The sequence below is a fragment of the Panthera pardus genome, unplaced genomic scaffold (genome assembly GCF_024362965.1).
Source record: "Panthera pardus isolate Hobbes unplaced genomic scaffold, ASM2436296v1 HiC_scaffold_13, whole genome shotgun sequence".
Lineage (NCBI taxonomy): Eukaryota > Metazoa > Chordata > Mammalia > Carnivora > Felidae > Panthera > Panthera pardus.
In genome coordinates, this window is record NW_026526688.1 from 185,728,053 (window position 1) to 185,740,785 (window position 12,733).

The 12,733-nt window shown below is 42.5% G+C and overlaps 1 protein-coding gene across 1 annotated transcript in view; it reads left to right on the forward strand.

Moving 5' to 3' along the window:
- The window catches only part of PPARGC1A (PPARG coactivator 1 alpha), a 301,432-nt gene that overhangs the window by 198,559 nt on the left and 90,140 nt on the right, over positions 1-12,733 (forward strand). The window contains 1 exon segment of the mRNA XM_053901642.1: positions 8,929-9,108. Coding sequence (XP_053757617.1) covers positions 8,929-9,108 — 180 coding nt within the window.

The window sequence follows — 12,733 nt, forward strand, 5'->3', positions numbered from 1 at the left end:
AATGAATATTATTCTTATGTATAAAACTTCAGTCCTTCCTAGAAGGGTTTTCAGAGATCTATATGCCATTTTCAGCTGCTATCTAAACCCTTGCTTTTTTTCTTTTTATATTTTTTCTCAGTTATAAAATGAGTACAAGATAATCTTTATTGAGTAGCTTTGAGGACCAAAATTGATTGAAATATGCTATATAAAATGCTGATCTTAATGTCAAGCTCATGTCAGCCCTGCTATATATATTTTCTTTTCCAGGTTTCTTTTTAAGTTTCAGCCTTTAATTTGTCCTTACATCTCTATTTAAGTTTATAAAAAAAAAACAATGGGACAAAGATATTTTATACTAGTAGCTCTTTACTTCTGAGTTCTCACCTATTTGCAATAATGATGTTAAAACAAATTGTCTTTGCTGCTGTCTACTTGGGTATTTGAGTTTGATTGTGTTTATTTAGTTTTTAAGTGATAATTGTCTGAAGCAGAGAGGGTGGGAAAAGCCTATAGTTTGGGGCAGTGGTGGGGAAATGTTACATGCTTTGTCTAATATTTTTGTTACGGAATGGAATTATCTCGAAGGTTTATTTTCTCTCTTGTTATCAACTGAGGCTAGATCTCTTGCCTTCACTAATGTTGGAGTCTTGGGAAACGTTAACAGAGCTAGTGAGGGGAGAAATTCCACTGGGGTGGAATCTAGGTTCTGTGAAGATATGGAACATTATGGGCTCTCAACAGATGTTAATAAATACCTCTTTCTATTGTTGGGACAAAGTGGGGTTGATTTGGGTGTGAATTGTAATGGTTAGTGGAAGGACCTTGTACCTAAAAAGGGTGTGTTTTAAGGAGAAGAGGAATCCTGGTATTGGGCAAAGTTGCATTGTTTTTCTTTTTTCATAGCAAATTATTTTTCATTTTTAAGGGCTGTCATCCCCCTAAAATTGTCAGCTCCCTTGTGTCCATGTCCTGTGCCTTCTTGGTAGTCCTTACAATATGTTGCTGTGGACACAGATTTCAATAGATCCTTGCTGATTGAAAACAAACATTTGGAAATCTTAGAGGCAGAGCTGATGGAGAGGTATGAAGAGGGCCGCAGGGAGAGAGGAAGAGAAAAACAGTCAAGACAGAGAAAGAATTAAATATAGAAACTGCCTGGGAAGCCAGAAAAGAGCTAAGTTGGTGAGGAACTAACAGTTTATGTTCTCCTGAGAAAAGAAAAAACTGGACACAAGAGAATTTTTAAAATCTGAAGAGCTAATTAACCAAATTATAAGACCTCTCAAATATCCCTCTCGTTAGAGTTGTAACTTTGAGATTAAAAAAAAATAATAGGGAAAGTGACTCTGATTTGTCCCAAGAATCAATTTAAGTTTGGAATTGTCCCGTCATAGAAACTTGAGGGGAAATATGCCCTATGCTGTAGCTTAGAAATCATGTCAGTGGTTTGACTCTTAACTCCCCCTCATTGTGATGGTGAAGGGAGAAGAAAATGTATATAAAACCACCTGTAGTTTCAGTGACTGTGCTGATTGGATTAAGAAAAAGTGGAATTAGGTGGTAAGAAAACAAGTAAGAAAACCCCAACACCACAATGTGGGCAGGTTACAATATCAAAAACAATCATACAAAATGTTCCAGTGCAAAGAACTTCTTTAAAATGTGTGAACAGAATTTAAAAAAAATATATGTATATACATTTATATGCTTAGAAAGATATGCATAATGGATGCCTAACCTTTGATAAAGACAGTTAAGAGTATCAGAAAAAATCACCACAGGGATCACCTGATAATAATTAATAAACATCAACTCTTATTGGTCAAGTGACCACTGTTATTTCACAGTTGGCTGTGTTGAGGGTAGAGCCAATGACCTTTGCCCTGAATTTTAATAATTTACTGTAGTTTTACATTAAATCAGAATATAATTGGGAAGAAAATTAGTGTTTCTTTGTGGGGAGTGCAGAGTAATGCCACTAATTGCATGTATAAAAGCCTTCCCGAGGTTGTATTTTCCTGTTCTTTCTTGATTTAGGAAATTAAAACTACAGTAATTTTCCGCTATTTGTAAGAGGGAAGATGTGCCCGTGAAATGTACTCAGCTAACTTAAAATGTCAAAGCTCTGGGCCATCTTTTTATGTCCAGTAATGACAAACTGTCAATTTCATCACATTTTTCAGGAATTTACTGGCAACTTGTTGCAGATATCAGAGTAGAAAAATACCTTATAACATGTGTGGTCTGAAAGAAGAAACAGTTTGATTTTTGTTTGTTTGATTTGTCTTCCTTTCACCTTTAATATCGGTGCAACTTTACAGTTAAAATGTGTCAGAGAGAATCACCATTTTTTTTTTCTTTAGAAAGAGATGGACAAGAGAGAACCCATTAAATTAACCTTAGTGGAACAGGAGATTAAATTAATAGTGCTTTAAAATTATTTTTAGATACCTGGGGGATTTTTTTTTCCAGAGAAGTTATTATCAAGTAAAAGAATTGAACTGATTTGAAAGTATATTGGGTTGAAAATTTTATTAAAAACATGTATTCACAAATTTATATACACATGTACATTTCCCTGGAACTTGGAAGGGTTAAATCAGACCACTGTAGTGTTATGGGAAGTGTTTCTCGGCGATCCCCAGTGCCTTGAGTTTGTTATGTATTCAATATGTATGTCATCATAAAACAGTGCACCTGCATTAGCCTTCATTGTCTCAGGGTAGAGGCTGGAAAAAAAAAAATTAAAAAGCTCAAGAAATGAATATTTCTGCTAATAGCGTGTCAGTATTTTTCCCTTACTCCACGGACATTCTTGGTCTCAAATGCAAACTGCACAGCTCAGGCACTTGGGTTGGAATCCAGTGTTTATTCAAAAAGGCACCCTAAGGCGGCTGGGGTGGAAATGGTACACATATGAAAAAAAAGGCAGCCGGGAAACTCAGCTGATCTGAGCACAGCGGCGGCAACTGTATTTACTAACACTTGTTTTCTGGGAGCCTATGAGAGAAATGGAAATAATTAGAAAGGACCTGAAAGGGTGGTATTTTGTTCGTTGTTCTCCTTATAAGGAGCAAAGCAAATTGCAGTAACACTTTGGGAGCTGGTGTTCCCTTACCGCCACGGGGACAGCAGATTCCTGGGTAGAGGAGTTTGTTTATACCTTAACAAATACAGACTATTTTGTTGATTAAACAAGCAAAAAAAAAAAAAAAAAAAAATGCCTGCCCCATTCTCTGCTTTCAAACACTTCCCCCAATTAGAAAATGTCTCATAAAAATGCATCATGTGATAAGCTCTTGCTTTAGTCCCAAACCGAGCTGGAGTCCACTGGAGGTCTTAGTATTTGAATCCTTGGGGAGTGCACATTTTAGCTAAGAGTATAGTTACTCTGTGATGAAACAGGGAGCTTTGCCACTTGCTTGTTTTGGAAGGAAAATAAATTAAAAAAAGATTGCAGGGGATTTTAGTTATTATATGGCCAGGACTCCGTTTAGAGTCTGTGGCATTCAAAGCTGGCTTTAATCACAGCATGATGCTTGAAGCCTCCAAAAGTCCAAGTGTTTCCTTTCTTTCTTTCTTCTTTCCGTTTTTTTTTTTTTTTTTTTAAGCGTTACTTCACTGAGGCAGAAGGCTGCCTTTGAGTGACGTCACGAGTTTGAGCAGCAAGCTGCACAGGAGAAGGGAGGCTGGGTGAGTGACAGCCCAGCCTACTTTTTAATAGCTTTGTCATGTGACTGGGGACTGTAGTAAGACAGGTGCCTTCAGTTCACTCTCAGTAAGGGGCTGGTTGCCTGCATGAGTGTGTGCTCTGTGTCACTGTGGATTGGAGTTGAAAAAGCTTGACTGGCGTCATTCAGGAGCTGGATGGCGTGGGACATGTGCAACCAGGACTCTGTATGGAGTGACATCGAGGTGAGCTGGGGCTGGGCTCGGCACTGCAGCCAGGACTGAAGCGTCCCTCCCGATGCAATTGTTCCTGTAACGGGGGGGTGGGGGGGGAAGGGCTTGGACAAGGAGAGGAGGCAGGAAAGTATCCCGGGCAGGAGCTTTTGGAAGGGAATCTCAATCTTATCTTAACTCCAATAACTTTGCTATTTTAAGGTGGCTCTGAGATGCCTTGAGCAAATCAAAGCTTAGCTGCTGTCACCCATATCTGTTGCAGTTGGAAACTCTTTCCATGTGCCTTTGGCTCTGTTTCTACTCATATGCAATATTTATGCTCTAAGATATTGATATGAATCAGAAGCTGAAGTCTTTCCAGTGGTATTTAGTGGCCCGGTTGGAAAAATGCCATTTCTATTTATAATAAGATGAAGATAAAAATATTAAAATGGATGTGCTCAAATATAGTCAGTTTTGACTTTAGCCCGGATTTTTTTTTTTTTCTCTTTTTCCCCTCTCTCTCTGTTCATCAGACAGAGAACTCACAAAATCCTAAATAATCCTGCTAGGCTATTTTAGATTGCTTTCCCCGCAGCACCACAAAACAAGGGAGCTGATCCCTTTAAAACAGCTATATGTGGTTGAAAGATTTGGTCAGCAAATAACAAAATATGTACATACGCCTTACGATGAAGGTTTTGCATTAGCGTCGGTGGCAGGGAAGCCAATGGTTAAATCTCTCTGTACCACGGAGAGCTGCCTGAAGCCGGAGAGAGGAGTTTATGCAGGGCTGTGTGTGGGGCTGCTCGCTGCTTGTGTAAAAATAGACGGCAATACATCAATTCCACAGTCTCTGCTGGCCACAATTCATACAGGGGGAGAAAAGCAAGCCGTTTCCTCATAATCTCTGGAGCCTACAGTGACTAGCGGGGGGAAGGAGGGCCGTGGCATGTTTGCATTCAACACAATGGAATGTTCTCGGAAAGTTTGGGCAACTTGGGAAAGAAGCGAAACTTTCTGCGGACTGCAGCGAGATGTAGCCCAATTGCATTGCACGGGGGACCGGAGCAGCTAACAATGACTCCGGCAGAGGACTGCTAGGGCTCCCTCTGGGCAGCCGAGGGCACGTAGGGTGAGGGGGAGGATCGAGAGCCACACGTGATTTGATTAAATAAGATGTCCATGTGGTGTGGCGATACACATCTAAAGTGAAAATAATTTGGCCGGGCCGTCCGCGAATGCATTTCTCCTATCTAGCGAGGCATGCCCTGGCTCCTTAACTCTTTGCTGGGTTTGCACACGTTGGCTCGGGTTGCCCTCTCCTGCCTTGGCAGCTGGTACTTGCGGATCCTGACTGTCCTTATCTTGTTGTGATTTCTCGGTAAGGTGGACTGGATCGGGCTAATTCATACGTGCTGTCGCTATTAGGAGTCAGGGTTCTAAGTGGCTTCAAAGTCCCCAGTGTCTTGGAGCCGCCGGGGCATCCTGTGGCTGGCTGGCTGGCAGGCTGGCTGGCAGTGTGGGTCTCTCAGCTGCTATAGTTTCATTTTTCCATCACGCATTATTCTGGATGCTGTTGGGAGTTGATCTGGAAATATGGAGGATTTCTTTTCATCACTGGAATTCCTGGAGTCGTTTTCAAGTCAGCGTCGGGACCGTTTAGAACAGTGGCCCTTTTATGTTCTTCTGAAGGAGGTGAGTTCCCCGGGCTCAGCGTCCAGCCGTGGATTGAGTTGTCGGTGGAGACTGGCCAGTCGCCTCTCTGTTGCACTGGAGGCAGCGAGCTGCGAGAAGCCGTGCCTTGGCGGCCGCAGCTCTGGGAACCACCTCGGCCAGCCTAACGTGTTACGAGCAGCAGGTAGCATAGGCAGTTTTCATTTTTGGAATCATTAACGTTTGCTGTCATCCTAAAACGTATTATGCCCTTTTGCACGTAATGACAGGACAGCACAGTGGTTAATAAAGGCCTATATCGCTGTAGCTACTCAGAGGCCCCAGTGTTTTACAGTTTAATGAAGGTGATGTACAATAAGGTTACCAAGATTGATAGAGACAGTTCACATGACATACCCTCCACGAAGACTGTCATTCTTTACTGCCTGCCCCCCCCCCACCCTACTCCCTTTTCCCTGTCCTCACTAATTTTTTTCTAAGAAGTAAGAATTCTTTTTTCCTTAATATAATTAATGTGGCCAAGTCCACTCTTTCTTCTCTCTCTCTTTAAAATTTACCATCAATGGCACAAAAACCTCCAAAAGGTTAATGGAGAATTATACTTAATTATGATGATTCATTATCATCAGTGCAGTTAAGCTAATTTATTGTCTGCTCCTTAACTAAGGGAAAAGTCTGTTGGGGTGAAAAAACGTACAATAATTAGCCTTTTGTGTTTAGTGACTGCTTTATCCTCTTAAATCTTATTATAAAATTAAGGCTACGGTTGTGAAATAGCTGTCATAGTTGCAAAGAGGCAGGAGAATGTGTCTCTGTAACTGCAAGAAAGACACCTGTTACAGATGTATAGGGAAGCAGTAAATATCAGCATGTCAGATGAGGACAGTTACAGGGCTTGGACTGTTAAGTCTGGCATCATCCAAAGGCCAAATACAAATTAATAACAGGGACACCTGCTATCACTAATGTGTTTTAGATTATCGGGATAATGCCACATTCAGAAACACTGATTTTACTAGCATGTCCACATTGGCCAGAGCACAGGCACGTTTCCAACCACAACGTAAGAGCAAAAATGGGACGGAAAGAGAAAAGGGAGGAAAGGAATGTGTGAATGACAGCGCAGTAAAATGCCAGAAATTGATCTGGTCTTTTTAATGGTTGTTCAGAAGTCACTTAAAAATGCACGTACCTGCAAGGGTGAAGGGTGTTGCACAAGCCATGCTTAGAGAAGGCAGTTGAGGGGAGAGACAGCAAGAAGTTGTTCACCAGTCGATGGGACACGCCGGCATTCCGAAGCATGGCTTCTAAGTTACGTTCTCCACGACAGGAACTTAAGCCAGATGGACACCTCCCGTGTTTTCCACCTTCATTTTATTTTTTGTTGCTGTTTCTGTTGTTCATGCTTCTTCTTTCTTGTTTAAGGACTGTCCCTCAATGAAGCCCTGGTGGGTTTTGCACCATTGAAAAAGTTACCCTTGTCTCTGAATCGATCATGTTGGGGAAGAGTTAACACTGTGTGTTTGTACCTGGAGGATAAGCAGCGTGGGCCGGTATGGAGACTGGGAAGTGTTACGCCCGTAACAGAACGCGAACATTGTACCAGAACAAAATCTCCGCGGCCCAGCCTCCGCCTACTTATAAACCTAGTCAAGTATACCGATCTGCAACTTTGGGCTAACTCGGATAATAAAAAACGGAACGACCGATAAAATGATAAGGAAAGAGTTCAGGTGGAGAGGATTGCCCTTTCTTTTCGCGTCACCATCGTGCCTGCAGTCTGGGATCTGACTGGGACCTGGTGGTCTTAGGGAAGAATCACAGTCATCTTCAGGCTGCCCCCGGCCTCCCCTTACCAACTGCTGACTCCATTACCCAGTACCTTCTTCTCAGCGTGGTGCTTACGATCGTGCTGCTGCATATGACCCGTGTAATGTAGCCTGCCAGGGATGACAGGGGTGCTCGAGGAAAAAAAAAAAAAAAATCTGCATAAAACTTCTTTTATTCAAAACCTAAACGTCAGGCAGAATCTTGAGCTTCAGGCCCAACGGCTGCCTGGATGGGAACAACTCCACGGCATCTCTCCTGACCTTGGAAGGCAGGGCCGTGAGGGTGCCACTTCAGCTTGCGCACCTGCTCTGATTTAGACACCTTGGCTTGCAGGTGGATAAAGTCCTTCTGGCTCTGGTATCACCGGAGCCCTGCAGTAGGAAACTTCTGCAGGGTTCTGCACAGTATGCCGTGAGGAAATCAGCAGTCAGATTGCCGATTGGAGGTGAGAAGACCACCTCTCTGATAACGGGGGGCCACTTCCTTCAAAAAGCCACAGTGTGGGACAATGAAAAGACCACCTACTCCGTGCAAGGAAGTGAATGACTCTTCCAGTCTGACATAGCCTTGCTGACAAGCCAGCCCAGCCACAGTGTGGGCTATTTTCAACCTCTCGCTGTGTTGAAGTCGTTGAAAAACTCCGAAGGAAAATAGTTCTTTTGAATACACTCAGAGCGTAGGTGAGGAATACATAAATGATGAGAAAAAAATACGGTTGTGGGGCGTTATAGGGGTTTTTCCTTCGTAGATGTCAAGCGATCCCACTCACACGCACTCCCCCCACACTTGACTTGCAAGTTAAACGTTGTAAAAGATGTAAAGATCATACAGAAAAACTATGACTTTTGTCCTTATCTCAAGGAACTTGCTTTTGACCTGTTCAAGATGAAGTGCTGTGGCTCATGAAGAGTCAAGTTGCGAGATTTAAATAATAATTCAAGAGAACCATAGACAAGTTAGAGGACTTGCATCATTAGTTGCTAAATGAATTATATGGATTATAATGGTCGAAAGGAACGTGAATGGAGAAAGTTTTCCTAGTAGAGCTCTTATGCTGCTAGTATTCATTCAACAATTGTTTGTTTTGTTTTTATTACGTGTGATGGCGATTCCAAGGTAAAATCAAATTTGTATCCTTCCCTCAAAGAGATTATACTCTCAGGGTAGAGTAGACTTTTGCACAGCGGTGACTGAAAAAGTTGAAACTCGTTCAGTGCTAACCATCAAAAAAGTCCAAATCCAGTTGATTTCTTTTCTTTTCTTTTTTTTTTAAGTTGATTTCTAACTGGAAGAATCAGAGAGGGCTTCACGGGAACATGGCATTTACCATGAATTTGGAGGTAGAATCTTGGATGGAATGGATCAGGCAAAGTATCCATTGAGAGCAAAGTCAGTAAAAGAATTTAGGATGTTTTTTCCCTGGTGGCTAAAACCCTGGAAACCAGCTTTGGTGGTGTGGTTGAATTAACCAGGCTTAATTCCTATCACATGCTATTGCAGTTTAATAAATTCCTGCAGTTAATGAAAGCTTTTTTTCCCCCCTGCCTCCTGCAGTGTGCTGCTCTGGTTGGTGAAGACCAGCCTCTTTGCCCAGATCTTCCTGAACTTGACCTTTCTGAACTAGACGTGAACGACTTGGATACAGACAGCTTTCTGGGTGGACTCAAGTGGTGCAGTGACCAATCAGAAATAATATCCAATCAGTACAACAATGAGCCTTCAAACATATTTGAGGTAAGGGCATCATCCCTTGGCGAAAATTAATTTCTCATTGAACGTGGCTTGGGCCATCATATCATTATTGGCCTGAAAGCATATCGGCTTCTCACTTTGCTGTCATCAAAAGACTTCTTATCACAGGTAGGCCCTTCCTCTTTCGTGGAAGAACAGTGTTTGGCAAATGAGTGGACTCGTTGTTGTTGTTTTGAGATCTGGGGGGGCTAAGGGCCCCTGACAGAGTGCATTACTCTGTGTCGAAATACTAAGGGGTTGTGAAAGCTTTACGGACAAAGAAGAACAAGAGTCTAAACCTGTTTGTTCCTGTCTATTTCCCACAGAAAAGTGCCTAATGTAAATTAATGTGAAATGTAAAAGAATGCATTTTTTTTCATCCAAGAGATTAGACGTCTACCTTTATTTGTCTCACAAAGTTAGTGGGTAGTTATTAGTATTGTCATTTTTTTGATCAGACCTCTGATTTCTCTACAGTATAGAAATGTCTAAGCCCAGCTATTCTAATATTTACTTACAAATTAGTAAAAATTTGCTTACCTTTCAATAGGGAAAATTACCTCCTAGGCTCCAGACTCTTATTATAAGCCTACCCTATAATAAGGAATGTTAATCTACTCCTATTAAAGTGTTACTTTGAAAAAAGAAGTTCTTTCTTACAAGATCAGCACTCATTTACTTAAGAAGAAATGGTTTCTTAGAGGGACAGACATTGAGCAGTCTGGCAAATGAACTGAATAAAGATTGTTGAGTCAACTAGCTTTCAATATCACCACTACCAGCACCCCCATCATTGTCTAACATCTTCTCCCTGATATGTCCCAGGCCCCATGCGAAGCACTTTAAATGTCTTTTGTATCCCACCAGCAGAACCATTCCTTAAACTCCAGTGTATTTGGTTGAGATCTCAAGTCATTAAGAAAGCCAATGTTACAATATTTATTGAATTTTTCCAGCACCCAGCACATAAAAAGCACTGAATAAATGTTTATTGAGTCATTAAGAAAACCAATTTTACAATATTTACTGAGTTTTTTTTTTCAGCACCCCAGCACACAGAAGGTGTTGAATAAATGTGGGTTGACTGATAAATGACTGGTGACTATAGTAATGTTAATAACAGTAATAGCGATAACAGCAATGGCCAAGCTTTTGAGACACCTGTGCTATATATGTGTCATCTTGCATATCCCTAAAACAACCTATTTTTTAGGTACCATGAGTACTGTTCCCATTTTCCGTCGAGTCTCAGAGAGGTGAAGTGAGTCTCAGACTCCGAGTCTCAGAGAGGTGAAGTGATTTTCCCCAAATCACACAGTTGACAAAGACCGGGGATCTGAACCCCAAATTGATCTGATGTCCAAGGCCATATCACTGATAAAAATAGAGTACCAGTGAGGTGGGGTGACAACCATCCTTCACAAAGACATATCAAGCTGCTGCTCTGCTGAATATATTTAAAAATAGAACAGACTCGTTCCTTTCAGTGTTGGTTGACATGGGAGCAGGAATAGTTGGGGAGCCAAGGTGGCTGTAGGTTCCGTCCATGGCTAAGAGTTTCTAATATGTCTGAACAGAGTCTTGGATGAGGACTTAAGATGGGGGAGTCCGGGCTGGGGAGAAGAGGCACTGAAGGTCTGCGGTTAGTTCTATTTCCCAGGCTTCTCAGCCGGGTCTTTGAAAGTTCATGTGAGGTCTTGGCTAGTTAGAACTGGTAAATTGAACATTCCTCATTCAGTACACTTGTCAGGCGACAGGCCCGTTTTAAGTCATGCTGCATTAAATAAACAGTACTTTAAAAAATGTCCATCTCTATAGACCTCTTATCTAAAAATCGGTATTCCATTTTGGGTGATTGCCATGCATTTTGTAGGTGATGGCCAGGGAATAACTAAAAGGTGGGGGTGGGGGGCATGGCGTGGGAGTCAGTGCCTCCCCGGTGAGCTAGTTTCAAAAAAAATCCCTTCCCCATGACCTTGTGTCCCCATATTTCATGTTGTGGCACCTGCACGAGGCATTTCTCATCGGTACCTTGAGGAGACTTGGTTCAGCAACTGGTTATATATAGGTGCTTTAATCTACACGAAGACACCCTTTTGGTTCTGTGTATAACTTTCTACCACTGATAGAATTGTTTTCAATGCTCTAAAACACAGGGTTCATTTAATTTAATTTCTCATTAGCTCATTTTAAACCAGTGACTCTCAACCGAAAGCAATTTTGCCCCCCAAGGGACATTTAGCAGTGTCTGGAGATGTGTTTGATTTTTTTTTTTTTTTAGGACCGAAGGCAGGAGGACGCTCCTGGCATTTCGTGGGTAGAGACCACACACAGGACAGCTTCCCACAACAAGGAGCTGTTTGGCCCCAGAGGATAATAGTGCTGAGGTTGAGAAACCCTAAAAAAAAAAAAAAAAAGTCACTGAAATTCCCTTTTGTAAAACACTAAAGATGAACTGGTCAGGTTTCAGAGAGACTACATAGTTAAGACACAGGATATGAAGGATCAGAAGCTGGGGCGCCAGGGTGGCTCAGTCCGTTAAGTGTCCAACTTCAGCTCAGGTCACCACCTCACGGTTTATGGGTTCGAGCCCTGCGTCGGGCTCTGTGCTGACAGTGCAGGGCCTGGAGCTTGCTTCAGATTTTGGGTCTCCCTCTCCCTCTCTGCACCTCCCCCACGCGTTCTCTCTCTCTCTCTCTCTCTCAAAACTAAAATAAACATTCAAAAAAACTATGTAAAAACAATCAGAAGCCATATAAAATTGTGGAGATGCCCAGGGCCTCAGGACTGAGATGTCAGGTATTCTGTCAGTGACAGCAGAAGTGACCATTTAGATAACTGTAACCGTTTTCTCTGATGTCACAAAACTCATTCTTCTCTGTCTGTGCAAAGGGTAAGGCCGTATGTGGCAATACTGTGACCCAGGGCCGCGGCTCCCTGAGCATTTGCATACAGCCAGCATGCCTCTACTCTTTGCCCTCTAGCGTTAAACTCAGACATCTTTTCTATAACGGGGGTGGGGGGGGGGAAGTGTGTGCGGAGCACAGGTGGAATTCGAAAATTGTGTCTTCCCTTAGGCAGATGGTCCACGCACAACACGGTAACCCTTGAACGGCCACGGCTTTGTGTAGCTTCCTGCGGCTCCCCGAAGCCCTTCCCGGAGCCTGTGCCTTTAAGCCTCTCCCCGCGGACTTTACCCCGGGCTCACTTTCTTCCAGTTCTCAAAGCCCTGCCTCATCACATTTGTGAAGTCCTTGTACTTGAGCAAGCCAAACAGTCACGGTTTCCGCCACCTCTGATCTACCAATACGAAGCATTATCTACCTCAGATTCCCAGAATAAAATAAGGCACCGAGGAGTGAAACACTTTCCCTGGCTCAAGCAGCACGTGGGTGACTCCCCCGGAAACTGACCACAGGGTTTCTGAATTCTAATCAAAGCAGAAAGCAAGGGGTGTTTAGCGATATGGATGGGATCCGGGTGGCTTGCAGATCGTGTAGCAGAATGTTAAAACCCCACGAGTGCGTAGAAATTCCTTCCTTTGGCCTCTTCCGTGCGTTCGGGTCTAAGTTTAATTTTTATCGGACTTTAGATGAAAAGAAGAATGGCATTGAATGTCACGGTTTGG